This window comes from Primulina eburnea, chromosome 9 (assembly GCF_022965805.1).
Source record: "Primulina eburnea isolate SZY01 chromosome 9, ASM2296580v1, whole genome shotgun sequence".
Lineage (NCBI taxonomy): Eukaryota > Viridiplantae > Streptophyta > Magnoliopsida > Lamiales > Gesneriaceae > Primulina > Primulina eburnea.
Window position 1 is genome coordinate 31,554,211 of NC_133109.1, and position 22,324 is coordinate 31,576,534.

General features: G+C 34.6%; 3 protein-coding genes and 1 long non-coding RNA gene across 9 annotated transcripts; 2 read left to right on the forward strand and 2 right to left on the reverse strand.

Annotated features, from left to right (window-relative positions):
• Positions 1–1,680: 1,680 nt before the first annotated feature.
• LOC140841679 (probable dolichyl pyrophosphate Man9GlcNAc2 alpha-1,3-glucosyltransferase) lies at positions 1,681–5,884 on the reverse strand. The gene is given in 7 exon segments (XM_073209264.1): positions 1,681–2,307; positions 2,402–2,654; positions 3,851–4,012; positions 4,541–4,648; positions 4,748–4,931; positions 5,409–5,545; positions 5,547–5,884. Coding segments are annotated over 7 exon segments (1,572 nt in total). The 5' UTR covers positions 5,844–5,884; the 3' UTR covers positions 1,681–1,876.
• Positions 5,885–9,546: 3,662 nt separating this feature from the next.
• LOC140841680 (ubiquitin receptor RAD23d-like) lies at positions 9,547–15,177 on the forward strand. Of its 6 annotated transcripts, none has more exons than XM_073209269.1 (13): positions 9,547–9,756; positions 11,203–11,364; positions 11,662–11,724; positions 12,506–12,582; positions 13,253–13,355; positions 13,386–13,405; positions 13,472–13,658; positions 13,901–14,044; positions 14,146–14,211; positions 14,300–14,347; positions 14,442–14,551; positions 14,661–14,739; positions 14,910–15,177. In XM_073209269.1, exons 1-13 carry the CDS (start codon positions 9,691–9,693, stop codon positions 15,024–15,026), a joined length of 1,242 nt encoding a protein of 413 aa, XP_073065370.1. In that variant the 5' UTR covers positions 9,547–9,690; the 3' UTR covers positions 15,027–15,177. The 6 variants fall into 6 exon arrangements, with proteins under 6 accessions (XP_073065370.1, XP_073065371.1, XP_073065366.1 ...); XM_073209270.1 differs by having other exon boundaries at positions 13,481–13,658; XM_073209265.1 differs by having other exon boundaries at positions 13,253–13,405.
• A 2,029-nt stretch (positions 15,178–17,206) lies between these two features.
• LOC140841682 (uncharacterized) lies at positions 17,207–19,533 on the reverse strand. Its single transcript, XR_012120252.1, has 3 exons — positions 19,402–19,533; positions 17,464–17,647; positions 17,207–17,288 (listed from the first exon to the last, which is right to left on the reverse strand). It is a non-coding gene; the product is annotated as an uncharacterized lncRNA (long non-coding RNA).
• Positions 17,496–21,050, forward strand: LOC140841681 (14-3-3 protein 4). Its single transcript, XM_073209272.1, has 5 exons — positions 17,496–17,639; positions 19,375–19,892; positions 19,981–20,103; positions 20,420–20,536; positions 20,790–21,050. Exons 2-5 carry the CDS (start codon positions 19,407–19,409, stop codon positions 20,850–20,852), a joined length of 789 nt encoding a protein of 262 aa, XP_073065373.1. The 5' UTR covers positions 17,496–17,639; positions 19,375–19,406; the 3' UTR covers positions 20,853–21,050.
• The last annotated feature ends 1,274 nt before the right edge of the window (positions 21,051–22,324 follow it).

A 22,324-nucleotide genomic window follows, 5' to 3' on the forward strand; every position in this document is an offset into this window, starting at 1 on the left:
ACCACTAATTAGTGGTAAAGGACAAATAGACCATCAATAACAAATGGTGGATGACTCAGCAAGCATTGGACACCAATCTAAAAGGAATCCAATGAATAAAAGTAAATTAACTGGTCCCGAAAATTCATCCATAAATAAGGACAGAAAGGAAACCAGTTAACACACCAGAACCAAAACTTAAAATGTACCGTGTATATTTGAAAGTTTTGAAAAGAAGAATAACATACAAGAGGAAAGAGGCAGAAGCTCTTAAATGGTTAGTAAATCATTTCAAAGAGTATAAAAAAGATGAAATTACTACCGATATCCTGGAAACTCATCGTCAATGGTATCTAAAAGAGATAAAGGAGGATGAGAAGTTGATGTCAAGATTAATAATCTAGACAGGGACCCCTCAACCACCAAATGGTCCCCAATGCAAGCTGTAAAGGCTTATGAAGATTTGAAATCCGAAGTTCAAATCCGAAGGAGCCTTCTATAAATAAGGCAGAAAGAAGGAAGTGAAGATCATCAAATATTTTCTCCATTTCTTTCATACAAGGTTGTAATATTTTCTTTCAAGTTTTATGTGTGTTAAGAGTTCAGCTACGATAAGTAGCTAAAACAAGTTTCTCCTCCTCTACAGGAGGTTACTATGTAATAAATAAATGTTTGTGTTTGAATAAAAGAGATCTTTGCTCTTAGCCCTATCATGTATTATTTTCAAAAATTGATCTTTTGCTGTACGCTCTAAGGTAGGAAACGAATTAGAGCTGTGCTAAGTATTGCTGAAGGAATCTGCTTAGTAACCATCGGTTGCGATCGTGTGGTTGGACTGTGAGGAGCAGTTCGTAAAAAACGGTGGATATAACCCGGTGATACTCTAGTCAAAAAGGTAAAAGATTCAATTTATTTTACGGAAGCATGATGGGCCTTTTACTACAAAAAATCAATTATTTAAAATAAATATATAAGGGCAAACTTGGAAATTTGAGGGATATGGGGAGTTGAAACAAAGTTTTAATGGGGTAGGGAGTAAAGAGGAGGTTGAGAAGGGAAATAGGGAGTTTTTGACAATTTCCCCTTTATAATTTCACATTTCGATGATTCTTCTCTGTCAAAAATTAAAAAAAAAATCTTTAAAAGACTACACGATTTTCAAATAATTGCATACCTACATAATTATTTTTATGGAATATACCATGTGAGATGACACGCAATATTTTTGTATGCAATCATTTTAAAAATAGGAAGAAAAAAGAAAAATTAACATATGTAATTTTGATAGATTTAGGCAATAACTTGTGTTCTCATGGGTCGTATTTGTGAGACAGATATCTTATTTGGGTCATCCGTGAAAAAATATTACTTTTTATGCTAAAAGTATTACTTTTTATTGTGAATATCGATAGAATTGGCCGTTTTACAGATTAAGATCCGTGAGACGGTCTCACGTGAGACTCACTCTAGATTTAAAAGCTCTAAATCTACAAAAGGTCACCAAGAAATTAACGAGTCAACTTCTCATGATGAACATTTGAGCCGCTAGCACATTATTATCCAGTTATTTGAACAAATCAATAAAATAGAAAAAACAACATTATCAAATCCAACGAACTTTGAAAAACATACAAACGAATCTGAAAAAAAAAATCAAAAAAAAAAAAAAAAAAGCAATAAGTTGTAAAAAAAGAAAGCGAGTTTCATTAAGTAATGTCACCATTCTATGAATATCATACAAGCCTTTACCCGAAATGAAATAGTGTCAAAATCTACATCATTGTTCTGTCTCACGTCAAATAGTTACAGAAAAAAGGGACAAAATCTCTTCAATTTTTCTGAAGACATCTCAAAATGTTCGTGTTGTCTGGAAAAATTATGGCCTTCAAAAGAAAATTCAAAGATTCTTCTTGTTGGTGGTAGAAAGTTTGGTTAGCATCCATTGCTTTGTGTTCGAATACATAAATATCAAAAGAAACTGGGAACAACACAAAAGCATGATTATGGCTTCGAATAGGAAAGGGTATTTTTCGGGTGGAGTTATGGTCAGATAAACTATATGAAGAACAAGAGAGCATGCAAAAACAAGAGATTTTAAAGTGGCAAAAATGGAATCCGTCTCTTTCGGATCTTTTCTTGCACCGGGCATGTGGTAGAAAAGGATAAAGAGACCATATAGAGCGGCATATGGAAGAACTAATTTGTCACGACTCAAGAGAGGGAACATGGAAAGCAGGGCATGGTATATGAACCACCGGAAAATAAAAGGTTCTTCCAAGGCCAAGAAACTGGCTGGCAGAAGCGGTAGCAGGATAGATTTCTCATGTACTGTAAATTAAACAACGGTTATAGATATCATGTTAACACGGTAAAAAAATGGGTAAAAGAGATGCAATGGAAACAAGATGGATGCTTTACTTACCTTGGTATGAGAATAGATAGAATGAGAGAGAACTGTTGAGTAGTCCACGCAGAAAACTTTGTTTTGTAGGTGATCGTATGAGTTGAATCATTGATGGTAAACATGCAGATATAGTTGAGGCAAGAGTAAGAAGTTTCAGTGATTGTGTGATGAACAATTTCTTCCATTTTACGACAACTGAAGTGGTGCACCAAAAATTTGCCACATAATCCTCGTAGAGACCCCTCTCAAAAGGTGCTAATCGAGAGAGAACCTGTTCAAAGCATCAAGTTGAAAAAATGAGTTACCACATACCCAAAAAAATTTACCCAGTCTTGAAAACGCAATATTTATAGTGAGAGGAAAAATATGGTATTATAAATTTATAACAGTAGGAAGCGATCACACTGAGGGTTAATATCATGTATGAGATAACTGAAATATAAAAGACAGGACACCGGATCATCCCTCTATCCATCATAAAAGTAACAGACATTATTCACTATAAAAGATGTGGGGTAAATACCAAACTTCGTTACATCCAATGCATTTTTCACTGTTTATTGTCCATCTCGGACCATGAAAGGAAAGACGAATTTAAATTATTTCACCAATGCTATGATATGAACATTGTCAGTGTATAAATGAATGCCCTCATTGCTACCTCTATGGCTCTATCATATGTCTAACAGAGCTTTCCTTACAGATTAAACATTAACCCAACACGGATATCTTCACTGCCGACCAATTTCAGCATGAGAAGACACTGGACGAAGCTTAAGATCCCAAACCTACTGCGGGAGGCTTCTGGACAGCATGGTAAGTGAAAAGAAGGAAAAATGACGATGTGTGGACACAAGGTTCACAAGATAACCAGAGTAATATATAGCCTTCAAAATCTTTAAATTGTTCATATAAAGGAAAAGGTTGGAGCAGTTAACATTTTAGAAAAATAATAAAATTCCATAATATATACAGTAAGTAATATGATGCAATAAAAGATATCCCGTCACTTTGAAAATGTATAGTAGTTATAATATATTCTTGGAAGTTGCTGATTCCGTGCATTATTTCACTTCCAGAAGTTGGAATCAGGATCAGAAACGGATTTGTCAGAGTGACCAAAGTGTGAGATCACATATATTTAAAGTAATACAAACACAAAAATAGGAGCATCATACATTAGAGCTAAAGAGCACTAATGCAAGTATGCAACAAAACAAACAAATATGTCTAAGACGAGAATGAAAACAGGCGTGAGAGAGCAAAAATGATATCAAAGCGAAAAAAATCTCTAAATAAATATAATTAATCATCAAAACGATGTAAAGAGCTTGGTGAATAGAATATCCACATCAAATAAATTGGAAAAGCGAAACCAGATGAATGAGGAAATGAAAAGCTCGAACATACAGCACGAAACATAAAAAAAAATAAAGAACCAAGTAAATCAGAACCATGGCTTCTTACCTCCAAAGATGCTTCCACAGAATAAAGATATGGCCACCAAACTACAGCAAAGGTTCCCAAAACCACCAAACCTAGTTTTGAAACCTGAAGAATAGGATTCTGACGCCTGAGACATTTTCCCAAGAGATAGCCAAAAAAGGCAGGAGCATAATATGCACTCATCTGCACAAGTGAACAAATGAAGTACATGAACATTCATCTTTGATTATGTTAGCAAGCTATGTAGCATACGAACCTTGATTTCAATGGAGATGTATCTGCATTGAGATTGAGAGACTTGTTGAGGATTGAATCAACATATTTGTGATCAGTAAAGTTATTAGTTCGGATCTATATTTAAATGCCAAAATTTGTTTGAACATCACACCTCTTGGAATCCAATATAGTAATTTTGGCAGTTATATTTGAGTCAAGGGTTCCGTGGCTAGGAAATCCTCATCATGAGGATGCCTTGGAATCTTAGAGCAAGAGGCAAAACCATGTTGATCTAACATGGAAGCAATTATTATTTCTGTGCTATTTCATTTTCAAAGAAAATTAATGAATCAAATCCCATTGCAACAGTAAGTACTGCACATCGAAGTTTAATCTCGTACATCGATACTATCAGTTAGCTCACTTGTGGATATAGTCTCAAGTCGAAACCAAAAACATCGATATTTATTCATTCCGACATAGTTAAAAGAATACCTGTTTGTGATTCAGAGCAAGGCTAAACAGGCCAGAGCCAACAAGGTCTCTATCTGATAAAATCGCTGCAACAGCTGCGGTGGTTAACCCCAAACTGATACAATTGTACTGATAATACAAACAATAGAAATTAGGAAGAAGAGGATATTAAACCGAAATCATTGCACAAAACTACACCACATTGCACAATGAAAATGTACTGAATACCTGAAAATGGCCATGATCAATCAAAATGAGACATGGATTCAACAAAATCATTGCAGTGTGCCACATCACGCTGCTTTTTTCCTTAACATATTTCTCTTTGCTATAGACCTTTACAAAATAAAGCACTGCAGGAAAGAATATCATCAAATCAGACATCAAAACAGTCCACCTCATCAACAGCTTCCTACATAAAACATCACAAAAAATGAGAAGCAATTAGGTACAAGAATTGCTTCTACTCACCAATGGAGTAGAAATAATTGCCAAAAGTTCCAATTTAACTACTGTAGTTTTTACACAAATTCATGCCACTGGCCATAGGTCTTTCGTGGCAGCTCGGGCACGAACTATGTTCAGAGGCCAAAAGGCACAAAAAACTTGAAGTCAAAACCATTTGGCTCACATATATGAGCTCAGATTACGTTCATGTTTCCACGGATGATGAAAAATAAATGATCTTTACGAAGATCAACACTTGTCAGATAATTGTGATAAGGGAAAGTTGCGATTCAGAAAACAGGATAAGATGAGTATTAACCCCAAATACGATAAACACCCGTGAGGAATAAACTCAGCATAGCAACCAAACCCACATCCCAAACACCTAAACTTCATGTCCAAATCAAGAACACAATTCATTTGCGATCAATAATCGTCATACCCGATATAGGACTCATATCCACGAGAAGAAAACAGCGAAATTGATGCAGGATCGATCAATTTCAGGAAAATTCCGTGGAAGTAACTCTGGTACGCAGTGAGAGGGGGATAGTCAAGGCCCCAATAGCTGAGATCATTAGGCCGTGCTGTTGCGATACCATTCCTTAACAGGAAGATTGAGTGTAATCTCCATCCAATGTCTCTGGGCCTCATAGTCCCCGAACATAGGCGGCGTGGCTGCGCCGGAGTATGGGTGGAGCCCCACCGCCAGGCGGATCAAAGCCGCGAATAGGCTGATGCAGATGAACCATGATTTGGTTTCACTTGTGGCGATGAACGACCAGACGTTGGCATCTGGGTCGGATTCGGATTCAATTTCGGGTGCGGGTTTTGGGTTGGGTGGATTGTTGGAGCCTTTCTTCTTCCTCTTCTCCATTGCTGTGAACTGGAATCTACTTCAAAACCAATGGACCCGATTATAAAACGAGTTTATATTGGTTTTTTAATTGAATAATACAAATGAAAAAAATTTTTAATATATAAAAACACACAATTTTGAATTTTAAAAAAATAATTACATCTACTTTCCCTATGATAATAAAAAAAATCAATTATATTTAAATATGACATTTGAATATGGCAAAAACTTGTGTGAGACGGTCTCACGGGTCGTTTTTGTGAAACGGATCTCTTATTTGAGTCATCCCATCAATTTGCTGATACGAATTAATGCAGCAGCATGTAAAATTGCATGTCCCCATATAGAAATAGGGAGCTTTGTTTTCATAATCATTGGTCTAGCAATCATTTGCAGACGTTTAATCAATGATTCAGCCAATCCATTCTGTGTATGTACGTGAGCAACATGATGCTCAACAATGATTCTCATAGACATACAATAATCATTGAAAGCATGTGAAGTGAATTCACGAGCATTATCAAGTCTAATTTTCTTGATTGTATAATCGGGAAATTGATTCCTCAATTTTATTATTTGAGCAAGTAATCTTGCAAATGCAACATTTCGAGTTGACAATAAACATACATGTGACCATCTGCTGGAGGCATCAATCAATACCATAAAGTATCTGAATGGTCCACATGGTGGATGGATTGGTCCACAAATATCACCTTGAATACGTTCAAGAAACATTGGTGATTCATTTTGGATTTTGACTGGTGATGGTCTTATAATAAGTTTTCCAAGAGAACATGCTTTGCATTGAAACTCATTATTCTGAAAGATCTTCTGGTCTTTCAGTGGATGACCATGTGTATTTTCTATGATTCTTCGCGTCATTGTTGAACCAGGATGTCCCAATCGGTCATGCCAATTTGTTAATATTGAAGAATTATCAACTACCATGTTTGATTCAATGGGACTTATATGTGTATAATGCAATCCAGTAGGGAGCATTGGTAGTTTTTCAATCACATATTTCTTTTCTGATTTTTATGTGATAAAGACACATATATTTCTCATTCATTTCATTCATTGTTTGAGTATCAAACCCATGGGAATATATATCATTAAAACTCAACAAATTTATTTCCGATTGTGGTGAATATAAAGTATCATTGTTCAAAAATTTTGTACCATTAGGTAACAAAAATTGTGCTTTACCACATCCTTTAATCAAGTCTACAGGACCTGATATTGTATTCACCGTTGTTTTTGTTGGTTTTAGTTCCAAGAAATATCTTTTATCTCGGAGGATAGTGTGCGTTGTACCACTATCGGGTATGCAACATTCAGCTTTGCTCATAGCATTTTTCATATTTGAACTTCAAAAAAATATGCAATGAAATAAAATTACTGACAATACATATATAAATATAACACATATCATAATTGTACAATAAAACATTATTATATGAATACATGAAAAATAAATTATTGTACATTTATATTCTACCATTATATTGTTCATTTTCACAGAAATCATTGAGAAAATCTGCAGCATCAATATTGTTAATTTCTATCCCACCAACATATTAATCATTTCCAGAGAAATCATTCATAAAATCACCAGCATCAAAATGAGTTGAATCACTCAAACGGTCACTGCGTTCAATGAAGTTGGTCTCCTTTTCTTTCCCCTTTAATGATTCTTTATAAAGTTTGCAAAGATGCTCAGGAGCTCGACAAATACGGGACCAATGTCCTGGAGTACCACATCTGAAACAAGAACTTTCATATCTTTTTGAGTGATTCTCATTAACACTTGTATTCTCATGATGCCTTTTCTGTGGATGGTTTGAGACGCTCTTTTGAGATGAGTTATAAAAATAACTATCTTTATTGTTTTCAAAACCACGACCTCGACCACGACCACGGCCAATTCCACGTCCACGTCCACGTCCACGTCCACGTCCACGTCCACGACCTCGACCTCGACCTCGACCAAATCTTGTCTTTGAATTTGATTTTGGTTTCGAGGTTTAAATTCTTTTTTACTTACAGCATTTACTTCTGGAAATGCTGTTGATCCAGTGGGTCGGGACTGATGATTTCTCATTAATAGCTCGTTGTTCTTTTCCGCCACAAGAAGACATGCGATGAGTTCAGAATATCTCGCAAATCTACGTACTCTATATTGTTGATGTAGAGTAATATTTGATGCATGAAACGTGAAAAATGTTTTTTCAAGCATTTCCGATTCTGTGACTTCATGTCCACAAAATTTTAGCTACGAGATTATTCGATACATCGCTGAAGTATAATCACTGACTTTTTAAAATCTTTGAATCTTAACATATTCCATTCATCACGGACGGTCGGAAGTATAACTTCCCTTATATGTTCAAATCTTTCTTTCAATCCTTTCCACAAAGCCATGAGATCTTTTTCAATTAAATATTCATATTTCAATCCCTCGTCGAGATGTCGACGCAAAAATATAATGGCTTTTGCTTTTCTTGTGATGTCGATATGTCATTTTCTTTTATTGTCTCACTTAGACCCAATGACTCAAGATGCATTTCTACATCGAGAGTCCATGGCATATAATTTTTCCCCGTGATGTCGAGCGCAACAAATTCAAACTTTGTCAAATTTGACATGGTGGTACTAAAAATATTACGATGCATTTTATTAGTTAATGAATATTGCAATACAAAGTAATGGATAAACAACAAGTACAAGCATTTGTAAAAATAAAGAAAACACACAAAGAGGATATTCTCCGATAAATACAAGACTCGTGAGTATGATAACCAAAATAATTAAAAATAACCTTGAGAAAGCCATCTTCTTTTTTCTTCGAAAATTTTAGGGAAGAATAATTTTTAGAGAAGAAAAAAGAGTTGGAGTGATTGAAAGAGTTTGTGAGATCATATTTATAGGGCAAAAACTAGCCGTTTTGTTACCGTTTATGACAGTTGGTGTACAAAAAAATAAAGGTATGTATTTGTATAATTTTATGGTAATAATATGATGTAGATAATATTAGACATGTTTAAATAATTATGTATATCATATCATATTATTATAATGATGTTTCATAAGTTATTTTATTTAAAAATCTTGTAGGCTTTTATACTTGTCGTATCTCTTATCGGGAGTGTGGGATGTCGTCTTAACATCCTCCCAGGATTTATAACAAGTTTTTGAAAAATTTATTTGTATTATTTCTAATAATAACATTATATTATATATTAAATATATACACAATAAATAAATAACAGTAAAATAAATATTATCACTTTTGTTACCTTTTTCTTCTGTTTGGAGCTTGGAAAAATATGGAGGACTTTTAGAGTTTCGTGCTGATAACGTGTTGTGAAAAAGTAAAAATTTATGGTAAAAAGTAAAAATCTCAAACTCTCAAAATTACCAAACTACACACTTTATAATATTTTTCTCTCTACTCAATTGTGATTTTCTTCACAAATGAGAGATCTATTTATAAAAAATCTTTACAAATAATCCAGAAATAAAATACATAATTACTTACATCATCACACACTAATTTTCAATATTTACAACTCTTATTTTCAACATTCAAATATTCAACATTCAAATATTCAATACACACATTTTAAATATAATTTTCAACAATATCCACTTTATTATAAATTTTTGATAAATAAAATGTTCAATTTTTTGGTGACGATATTACACAGAAAGCGGTGTGCGTCGCTTTCACGTCGGTGCCTTTTTACATATTGTCTCTTACTTGTAGATATTATCTTCCCACTTCTTGGTTCTTTACGCACGCACTTAAGCAGCGGAGACACCTGATCGTTGGCGTTGGGCGAACGTGTGAATCGAAGGAGATAAGATGAAGATTTTTGTGAAGACCTTGAAGGGAACTCACTTCGAGATCGAAGTGAAATCCGAAGACACGGTATTGACTATATCACCTTCTTTCTATCTCGTTTTATGAGAAGCGTGCTTTAATTTTAATTAGTGTGGTTGGCAGTGTGTGATGATTAGGGTTTTGAATTATTGGGATTTTTGGCTTCAGACGTGTTTTTGGCGTTTGGTTTTAGTAATTGGATTATAGTGCAATTGGAATTTATATTTTTTGTTGATAAAGCTGAATTCTGTGTTGCTCGAAGATGGAGAGCCGAGAGCACATGTTGTAAGGGTGGAGTTTTAGAATGATACATGCTAAAACAGTTGTGTAATTATAAAGCCTTTTTTCTGGAATTTCTGCGATTTCGCGGTGATTTCGCTGCAGTTGCAGGACTTTTTCTGTAATTTTATCAAAATTTTCCCTAGTTTTATTCAATTAAATTTTTTACAAATTATATAATTATTTGTATTTTTATTATAAAAGTGCTCCGCGATGATAACCATCGCTAATAGAACTGAGACAGCAGCTTCTGCGACGTTCTCCGCGACCACCACAACGAACCATGGTGGGACTTTATGTTCAACTCAACTCAAAATTATGCTTTGATTGCGATAGGAAATGAATTTTAGTGGAAATTTTTTTAAAAAGTGATGGGGGAGAGAAATTTAAAATTTGTAGCGAATCAATGGTTGACTCAGAGACCTGAGTTAACAGAACCTATAGCTCATATCCTTACGCAAATTTGCTGTTATTCCCTTTTTTTTGTTGCAACACCAATCCTAGAAAGTTATTTTTTTCTTTTCAAGTGAAGAGATTTTAAATGCCAATAAGAGAATCCAAATTAATAATCAAGTTTTATACGAGGATTCAGTATGAGGTTGCGGAGCCGCTGATGGAGTGGTGATGATTAATGGTTGTGCATGTGGTTTTCCATCGGATTCAACTCTGTGCAATTGCAACACACACCTTGTTGAACTTCCAAACTTAGCTGCTGCATTTTTGCCAGTTCCGTAGATTGAGCTTTGGTCGCCTTTAAACTTTCATCTAGCACCGTCAATACTATGTTGAAACTTGCAAAAAGGAGTGCCACTTTAATAAGCAATTCTAAACTTTTTCTATTTGATGTGTGCCTGTGGTCATGAGTTTTAATTGTCTCTTGTACTATGATTTTCTTTTTACCTGATTATATCTTTGTGATATTTGAATGGAGCATGTATTTAATTCTCCCAATTCGATTGTTGGTAATATTATTTCACTCTTAATGTGGATGTAATTTCCTTAATTAATTTGGTTTTTTGTACCAAATATAGTATCTGTATTCTACCACGATTCTGCTCCATGGATGAAAAGTCTTCCAATGTGAAGTGACATATTCTATCGACGGACTATTAATTTTACTAGCTTTAATATTGATTCCTTCTCATTGACTTTTCTATTTGATCTATGTGTATTGTCATGTGAGCACATGCTCAATCACTTTTAATTGTTTCTTAGGTGGTGGATGTGAAGAAGAATATTGAAAAAGTGCAGGGTTCTGATGTCTACCCAGCTGCGCAGCAGATGCTTATCCATCAAGGACAGGTTCTAAAGGACGAGACCACTTTGGAGGAGAACAAAGTTGCTGAAAAAAGTTTTGTTGTGATCATGTTGACTAAGGTAATTTCTTACTACTTGAAATAAAGATCATATTAGTAATTTATGAGTGATTCACATTGTTTTGGTAAATAAGATTCAAGAAATAATTTTCTAGCATTGTACGTGATGGAGAAGTGCAAAGACAATCTATCCAATCCATTTGCTGTGGCGAAGTATTGGTTGGGGACATGGTCCCTTAATTCTAACGATCAAGAGCAATCGCTACCTTTATAATGCTAGAATACAGAATATATTTTTATATTTTGTGTAAAAGTTAATTTTTGGGCTGATTGTGTTTTCCTTTTGCAAATATTGTAGAACAAGGCTTCATCAAGTGTTCCATCAACGAAGACTGTTGCACCATCTACTTTTGTGAGAGCAGTTGAGACTTCTTGTTTCATTCCTGTCTTAGTGTAACGTTAAACATTTTTTGGCATGTTTGATCGCCATCTCATGGTTAATTTATGCTGCAACTTTCAGACAAATGTTGACATCTTTTTGGTTTGCTTATTTATCTTTACTTTAACAAAGTAAGCCATGTACTATATGAACATCTAGAAAATGTTTTACGTTTTTCCGGCAGGGGTCCATCCTTTAGTTTGGAACAACTATTCTATGTGCTTAATTGGGTTCGATTTTAGAGTACAGTGTTTGAGGGACTAATATTTGGTAACTGGCATGTACTGTGCCCATCAAGGGATTCATGCTTAGCTAACAAAACTGAGATGGAATCCCAGAAAGAACGAGTGATACAGGCTCATAAAATCTGTCAGCTGTTGTGTATGACGCCAACATTTTAGCTTCAACAAATTCCTACTGCATGTATCTGCTGACGCATGACTGGTTGGAAGTGGGAGTACTTAATCTTCAGCTTCTAAAGAATAAGTGTGTGATATACTTTACTTCTATATGGTACTTCCTATTGGTGGTTTTTTAAAATTCGTGGATTATAATTTGTAATGATGTGAGCTCTGCTAAATTACTGTGTGTAGGTAATTCTAGTTAGATTTATCTGTGGTGATATCTGTGACTTGTAATACGATGTGGTTAATCTACACATGCATCCGGATTCTCTACTTTGGAATTTCTATTGATATAAGTATTCAAATATTGTGATATTGTTCAGTTGGTTGTTTGAGTTCTATTTTGTTCATCTCTGTAGATTCAACCTCCAAATAATACGCAGCCACCAATTCAACCTGTAACAGCAGCCCAGACACCTGCATCAGCTATTATATCGTGGGTTTATTCAATTGCTTTATATTTATCTACGTATTCGTGACTTAAAGTAAATTACACCTAACTCAGCTTAAGGTTTGTTCATACTCGAAAAGCTTCCACATTCATCTCCCTGATGTTTCAAAAATTTCGTGGTGAAGTTTATAGTGATTATTATACCATTTGTTACTTGCATGAAAAATAATTGTTTTTTCTCAAATAATAATAATAATAATAATGAAATGGCATTTGTATGGCCTTGCTATGTTGTAGTTTCATTTTTTTCTTTACTTTTTTTTTAATTTTACCTTTCTTCTAATCTTCTTACCTATGTCTTACCCCAACCATTTCCGATTCTCAACGCCAGTTCAGCTTCAGCTTCCGGTTGCAGTAGTTCCTGGTGGGGTAGGGGATGGGGATGATTTCAGGGAAGAAGAAATAAAATTTTGCTATGAATTGTAATATTTAGGATACGTCTTTCATCTATCATCTGTCATTTTTTAGATGACTGAAGAATGAATTACTGAAAACGCTCTTGTAAATACCATGAAATTTATGGAGTTGAATGTGATCATGATTCCTTAGAGGAACCTTTTGTAAATTGGATGTATCTTGGAGGTGGATGCTTTTCGTTTTGTTCTTTTTTATTATTATTTACTTTTTTTACAATTTTAATTTCTTGCATTTTCAGTCCACAAGCTGTTTCAGCTCCCGCTCCACTTGCACCTGCTCCTGCTCCGCCTACACCTGCACCTGCACCTGCACCTGCACCTGCACCTGCACCGCCTACACCTGCACCTGCACCCGCTCCCGCTCCCGCTCCCGCTCCCGCTCCTCCTGCATCGTGAGTTCACATTATCAGTTCATTTCCTGCCAATATGAAACTATTTGTGGACTGTTGATTGCATAGTTTAAACAGTTCTGTGACAGATGGTTATGGTCAAGCAGCATCAAATATTGTTGCTGGAAGTAACCTGGAGACCACTGTGCAACATATTCTTGAAATGGGCTGTGGAAGTTGGGATCGAGATACAGTTGTTCGTGCTCTACGAGCTGCATATAATAATCCTGAGAGAGCCATTGATTACCTCTATTCTGTGAGTTTCATTTCACTCTTGGATGCCTTCACATGACATCAACTATTCGTTGTCAGCACTAAAGCAGTTGCACTTTCTTTTGTCGGAGAATAAATAATGACCGAAAACATTGGAGAGGATATCAAAAGTCGTGAGGTTTTTGTTTCAGGAAAAAAAAAATTGTGCGGTTTACAGATATACATGACATTTCTCTCTCAACAATCGGTCAGCACATCTAAATCTGGAGATGATTTTGTATTCAGGGTATTCCCGAGCAAGCTGATGTCCGTCCTGTAGCTCAAACTCCTGCAAGCGGGCAGACTGTGAACCCTTCAACGCAGGCTACACGATCTGCAGCTGTACCCTCTGGTGGACCCAATTCTAATCCTTTAGACCTCTTTCCACAGGTAAGAATTGGTATGAAATATAAATCCATCTCTTGTGAAATAAATGAACAAAATAGTTCATATAAAGAAGGCAAGTAAATTGGTCTTATTATGTGAACAAGGGTCTTCCGAGTTTGGGCTCCAATGCAGGTGGAGGCACCTTAGATTTTCTCCGCGGTAGTCAACAGGTACAGGAAATACTTCTCTACACTCATCTTCTATCAAAATTATAATAATTTCAATTTCTCGTTTGCTTCTTTTATGTTTAACTCTCAGTTCCAAACATTGCGAGCAATGGTGCGAGCCAATCCTCAAATCTTGGAGGTATCCCGCATTCAGAAAGCAATTCAACCAAGCTTTACCTTGGAATATGGACTTTTTTCGTTTTAACCATGTGCCATGTCTCCTGAATCTGTAGCCTATGCTTCAAGAATTGGGAAAGCAAAATCCCAATCTGGTGAGATTGATTCAAGAGCATCAGGCAGATTTCTCGCGCCTAATCAATGAACCTGCTGCTGAGGAGGATGGGTAAGAGATCTGCTACTGGAAATGATTTTAATTGGCATCATCTTCTGTTTTTTCATTTTAGTTGTCTTTTGGAATCGCCTAACCCTTGAGGATGTAATGATGTCTTTAGGAACATATTAGAGCAACTCGGTGAAGCAATGCCACAAGCTGTAACTGTCACCCTGGAAGAACGTGAAGCAATTGAACGTGTGAGGTTTTCGATTTTTACCATTGCTATTTTCATAGAAAACAGCCTACTTAAAAATGACCCGAAATTCTTTCGGTTCTCTCGATGTATCATAGATTCAATCTATTTCATTGGGTCATGTATCCACACACTAATTCCTTTCAACAATTATTACCTGTAATGGAACTGCAGCTCGAAGCGATGGGTTTTGATCGAGATTTGGTGCTCGAAGTATACTTCGCGTGCAACAAGAACGAGGAACTGGCTGCTAACTACCTACTAGATCACGTCCACGAGTTCGAGGACTGAGATCAAATCAATGTGTTCATTCTCTGCTTCCCAGTTTCTTTTCCCCACAACGTACTTTTCTTTTGTTTATATTCCTGTATATCTGGACCATGTTTCACGTTGTGTTTTATCGGACGCATTCATTTTGGTAAACAAGGTAAAATTCAACTCTCTTTTCTTTTTCTTTATATTCTTTTTCTTGTCGCTGAGACTATTTTAATCTTCATATATATATATATATATATATATATATATATATATATATATATATATATATATATATATATATTGATTACAACACACGCGGGGAGGGGAGATCAAACCCAGGGAAGGGAGCCAGCTAATCTGACTGGATGAGATCACTGGACTACAAGCCCGGTCTCAATCTCCATATATTTTTAATATGGTGTAATAGCATATATAGTAGATATTTTAATGCATGGAAGCATAAGAATTCGAAATGTTTCGAAATATTTTATTTTTAAATATTTTAATTTTGAGTTTAAGTTTCTTTTATAAAATTCAAAATCATCCTTTTGGATGCACTTGTATGAAATTCTTGAAATAAACAACTAAAAAGCTTAATGAAATAAAATTTTTTTAGGGTGTTTGATTAAATTTATTTAAAATAATTATGATGTTTTATTTTAAACATAAGTTGATAAATTGTTTAGAAGAATTTATTTTAAACTATTTGAAATATTATTTTGTTTAGTATTATTATATTTTTTTTATTGTCAAAATTACTAAAAAAAACTCTAATACTAATGTAAGTATATAAATAGTTATGTATATGGAAAAAGTTATACTTTTAATATGTTGAAAAATAAGCATATTTTATATTATCATGGGCCCTTGATAAATAAATTTTGAGAAAGATAAAACATCCTTTGTAAGAGGTGTGATAATTTTAATGTAATGATAAAATACATTACAAATGACTTAATTACTCCCAATTTAAATATATTTAATTTATGTTAAATATTTATTACATACATACATATATATACATGTGTGTGTGTATATATTTGTGTGTGTATATATATGTATAGATTTGTATATATGTGTGTGTATATACTATACATATACACACACACACATGTATATATATGCGTGTATATATACATGCGTGTGTATATATATACACGTGTATATATTTATATACGTGTGTGTATATATATATTGTATATATATAATATGAATTTAAGATATACAATTACAAGATCTTGATAACAATGAAATATAAGTTTTTGTAATAGGGTTAATTTTATCATTATAATTCAATATATAAATTTAATAACTCTTGTTAAAATCATACCAAACATTCAACGTATTATCTTATTATTATATTTATCTTGATTTATCCTTATATTATATATCCCTTACTTATCATATTTTATGTACCAAATTATACCTTATAGTACTATCTACATATCATTCATCCATTTACTCGAAATATGAGACGGTAATAATTTTTTGTGCTAACGTAAATAATTTGATTCTTTTTTTGTCCAGAATTATGGTTTTCGACATTATAACTGGTACATTGTAGCTGGATGGATCCTTCGATATACATAAGTGTTTTTAATAATAATAATAATATAGACGTCATCGATGTTGAAATTAGGATTGCGCAAGAACTTAACCTCCATATTAACCAAATAATATAGGATTTTTTTACGGGTAGTGTAAATAGTCACGCAACCAACGAAGACTTTAGTTATGTTGGCACATTTGTAACATACATCAAACGGGTGTGTTTGGTTGAGTGAATTAAATAATGATAGATTAATAATCAAATATTTATCGTTAAAATTTTAAGTTGTTTTAATAATCATTTTGAACCGGTTTAAGATCCAATTTTATGGATAACTATTTGATTAATAAAATTGGATCTTAAACTGGGTCAAATAATTATTAAAACATCTTAAAATTTTAACGATAAATATTTGACTATTAATCTATGCTTATTTAATTCACTCAACCAAACACCCATAGTGTATTAACGTTAAGCAATATTAGACGGTCAACAAATATCACGACACATTTGTTATTTTTTTGCTATTTCCTCCCTCACTTTATTGCGTGAAAACAAGAAGAATTTTTTTTTTTTTGGTTTGTGAATCTTATAATTATGAATCTTGAACATAGATAACGATATTACAAATTTACACTAAAAATAAATAAATAATAATAATAATAATAATAATGACGCACATCATCTGTATAAAATGTCGAAAAAGGGCTTTGACTGGTAAATGCCAGCATGTTCCCATCGTTGGCCTGTCTGGATTATTTCATCCTACCCCTACAGGCACTGCCTGCAAGGGTACATCCAAGGGCCAGAATTTTTTTCTGGCCCAATTTTATTTTTTTTTAATTTTTTTTTCCCGTGGAATCTCAACCACTCATATGGGGTGTGGGCACTGCCCACACACCTATAATCGAACTAACCGGCCTGTCCGCAAATAGCAAACTCCGTCGGCCCATCACGTGTCGTCTTCTAATTGGCAGGCCGTTCCCTTCCCTTCTTTCCACGCCGGTTATTTAAAAATCCTTATTCACGGGTCGTTTTTCCTACTCGCCATTGCCATTTCAAGGGGACGCAATTTTGTCGAAGCCAAGATCCAAGAGGTATGCGCCTCGTTTTATGTTTTATATATTATGCATCTATTATTTGATTTGTGAGGTCCAGACCTTTTTGGTGTTGGGTTTCTCTTTTTCGGATCTGAGGATTTGAACTTTCTTTCCTCGATCTGTTTTATGCTGATTGTGTTTGTGTTGTTATAGTAGAGCTTAAAGGAATAATTTTTAAGGAATATTGTGAAATTTGGTGGTGATTCGGATTTGTTTCATTTTCTAAGAATAATATCATTTTGTTTTGTTGGGTAATAATCTGGAAAAGGGTCGCCGGAGTCGGATGAGATAGTCGAATTCAGGTTTAAGGCTTTTCTAAGAAATGAAAAGCGTATCCATAACGATGCACGGTAAACATGTGTACAACAAATCTGTCTCCACTTCACCCTGAGTTTTATAGTCATGCACCCACATTCCTCATGACCCACTAGAGCTGTCGGACGGCCCGCCAAAAACTTGTCATCTGGCGGGACGGGGCGGCCTGGGAAATCCCAACCTAGTCCAACCCAATGTGGGTTGTGGGTTCCAACCACCAAAAAATAAAATAAAAAATATAGAAAATCCCTGCAACTCATTGAATTTGATCATTTCATAAATAAACATTCCAGAAAAATTTCAATATAATTCTTAATTTTTTATTTCACACTTATAAATGAATGCCAAACCAATTAGCACAAAAATTCACACCAAACAATAGTCTAAATCCAATTTATTACATAACCAACTAGTTCAACTAAGTAATTAGAAACTTAAAGAGTTCAGAAAGTTAAATAAAGTCTATGAAATTAAACAAGTAATACAATCATCTTTAGATTTCATCAATCATGACATCATCAATATCAAATTATTCTCCTCCATCTTCTTTCTCTCTCTCTTCATCAATATCATCTATAGCATTTGATCCTTGTTTGGACAACGTTGTTTTAATACTTGCATTATCTTCCTTACCTTTATCTACAAATAAAATATACAAAGGCGAAGATAGTTAAAAATTAAAATCACAATAACGGATAACCTGATATATCAACAAAGTCAAGAACATAACTAAAAGTTTGTAAAAAAAATTACCAATAGCATAACCATGTAACCAATTGTGAATGCGAATAAAAGCTTGCACTTTACCTGTGGGTGCAACTTCTATACTTGGTAAGCACTTTACCAATAGCGTAACCATGTAACTTCTATACGTGGTATTTTTCAGGTGGTTTCGGGTTGAGTTAATTTTTGACACCCCTCGACAGTGGTATTTTCATAAAAATCCATTGGTATCACAAACCACACCAAATTCTGTTACTGTAAGGGGTATTTAGGATTAAACGCTTGTCGTTTTACCAAAAGTTATAGCTGGTGATAACAATGCAACTTTAATATTTTAAACCGTAGTCCGTGCAACAGCTCAGTCTTCACGTTTTGATTGTTCTCCTAGTAGGGGCAATCATTGCACCACACCCGACAATACTCTCTCAATAATTGCACTTCTTGCATTCAATGAGAATCGAAACTATGATTTTAACTTTTATTCCAATTGTAGGATCGAATGTTTGTCACGTTATCAAAAACTATAGTTGATGGTAACGGTGCAACTCAAATCTTTTAAATTGTACAACAAACCAAATGTTATGTTTCGATTGCTCTCATAGCATGTACAATCTATTGCCCCCAACAGGGTTCTTGCTTAATATATAATATAATAGTATAGATTATAATGTAAGAATTCCTGGAATTCACACAGGTTTGAAGTCAATTTATTGGTTTGCACAAAACATGTCTCCAGCTGATTCATCACGTGAGGAAAACGTGTACATGGCCAAGTTGGCCGAACAAGCTGAGCGGTATGAGGAAATGGTCGAGTTCATGGAGAAGGTTACAAAGACAGCCAGCACCGATGAGCTTACTGTGGAAGAAAGAAACCTCCTCTCTGTGGCATACAAGAATGTGATTGGTGCCAGGAGGGCATCATGGAGGATAATCTCTTCCATTGAGCAGAAGGAAGAGAGTCGGGGAAATGAGGATCATGTGAATACCATTAAAGAATACCGGGGTAAGATTGAGGCAGAACTCAGCAAAATCTGTGATGGAATTTTGAACCTTCTGGAGACCCATCTCATTCCAGCTGCCGGTTCTGCTGAATCCAAGGTGTTTTATTTAAAAATGAAGGGTGATTATCATCGGTATTTGGCTGAGTTCAAGACCGGGACCGAGAGAAAAGAAGCTGCTGAGAGTACTCTACTGGCCTACAAATCTGCTCAGGTTAGTAGCATTAACAAGCTGATGGCTTTGTGCCTATGGAGTTTTTTGTGACGACATGTTTTGAGTTGTTTTTCCCTTTGTTGTACAGGATATTGCGTTGGCTGAATTGGCTTCCACTCACCCAATCAGGCTCGGACTCGCACTTAACTTCTCTGTTTTCTATTATGAAATCCTTAGTTCACCAGATCGTGCCTGCAACCTTGCCAAACAGGTAATTTAGATAATCCATGTTCCCGAAGCTTTCATTTTCTTGCTCATAGAACATGATTAACCCTCGTAGAACATGATTAACCCTAATTCTCGCATCATAAAAAATACTGTATTATTAGAGATTCATCGAGGAAATTGAATTGGAGCTCATGGTCCGTTCACTGTATTTCTCCCATTTTCTTTATGCATTGTGCTGAAATTTGATCCTTCTTGGATTTATCATAGGTTGTTTAACTATGTTCCTTCTGTCTCTGGTGAAAGACAAGTTGCATGTCCATTTTATTGTTCACTGATGGATAATGTAATCTCTTTTGCAGGCTTTTGATGAAGCTATTGCCGAACTAGATACATTGGGTGAGGAATCATACAAGGACAGCACATTGATCATGCAACTTCTGCGAGACAATCTAACTCTTTGGACTTCTGATATCACGGTATCTCCCTTATCTCTGTCACGCCTCGCCCAAACAAAAACCCTTACCTTTTCATATTGTGTTGCATATTAATATTCCATATATTGCTTTGCAATCTCTTTCTAGATACAGTGAATCCTCTATGGATTGTTGGACCACTTTATGGACATATATTTATGGACTGAGGCTGTAAATCCATCCATATTCATTATAATCTATCTTATAAATTTAATGCGGCGTTCATGAATCATGTTTTTATTTTATTGGGTTTTAGGATGATGCTGGGGATGAGATCAAGGAAGCTTCGAAACGGGAATCTGGCGATGGTCAACAGTGAAGAGTTTGTATCGTAGATGTGCTCGTCATTTTCTTGTTCTAGCGTAGAACTCATTCTGTTGTAGTGAGACCTGATGGGTATGATTTGAGGAGTGGTGTTGGTTCTTATGTTTCCATCTTGGTTGTTAACCGTTGGAAAATATGGATATTGTGATTGTTCATTAATGTTTATGTCGATGAGATGTGCTGTTCGAATGTTGCTGTTTTGTTTGCCTCTTGTAATTTAAGTTGGCTGTGGCATCAAGTAACAAATATGGACTTGTAGAATTATTAGAAGCACAAGGATTGCTGAGGATTCAGCCTTTTAAATCAAATGATTTCAACTTTTATGCTCAGTAGTCAAAATCTATGCTTGTTTCAGCATTTTTCAATTCCATGGGTTTGTGGCACTATTTTATGTATTTATTTATGTTATATTATAATGAACATCAGCTCCTCCCAAAATGATGCTATTTGAAATTCTATCCAACTTTTGTTTTTTCTCTTTTACCATGAGTTCGAGCCGAAGATAAGAGGTAAATTGGATTTACCACCTCGACAAAATATCGAAAAAGAATAAAATTAATTATGTAAAATTAAATATATTCTTATGAATATCGTGTCAAATATTTTTTACGCTAAATTTGTCTGTGCATGAAAGATTATAGGAGTAATCTACTTGAGAATTGCCTAAAACTTGGTAGATTGAGATTTTAGTGGAGCTTTGATATTTCTTAAGATAAACAAGAAAAGAAGTATTATTGGTTTTAAAAGATTGTTATGTCCTTTCTTGGATTTTCACAGGGTCCAAATTCTATTTGCCGGGGTATAATTCTAGAATATTCTAAGCGGCGGGTGCAATGTGAGTCTTCTGTGCTTCATTGACGTAAAGGATGATTTGTTATAACTGTATATTTTTTGTTTTAAGAAAATTTTATATAATTCATCAGTAATTAATAACACCAAAAAAAGGCATATTATTTTCCATTTGAATAGATGTGCTTTATATTTCAACTATTATGGGGAGAAATGTTTGAGTCAAATCACTAACCGAAATAACCGATTTTAATTGATTCGGCTTATAATTTGGTTTTCAGAGGAAAAAAAATCAGATGGTGTTCTTTTGATGAAAAATACTATGATCAATTTTGAAAATTCGATTCGATCGAAAACCAATTACACCAATTGTCCACACCTAGCCATCTCCAAATTCAAGCTCAACCACCATTTCTTGGTTTCTGTATGGGACTAACAAGGAAGTAACCCAGCATTCCTCATCTCAACTAAATTCCAAAATGCATAACTTCAAAATGCAGTTTTTTCAATATATGCAAACATTGTGCTAAGCAAACATTGTACTTGAATTGTTGCTAAGCCTCAGTGAACATCTTTCACGAAATTTCTGATTTATGACCCAAACAAAAGTATAACGCACCTGCATCATTGACAAGTCCTATTTCTCACTCAGACAAGAAAAGTAGTAAAAGATACTTG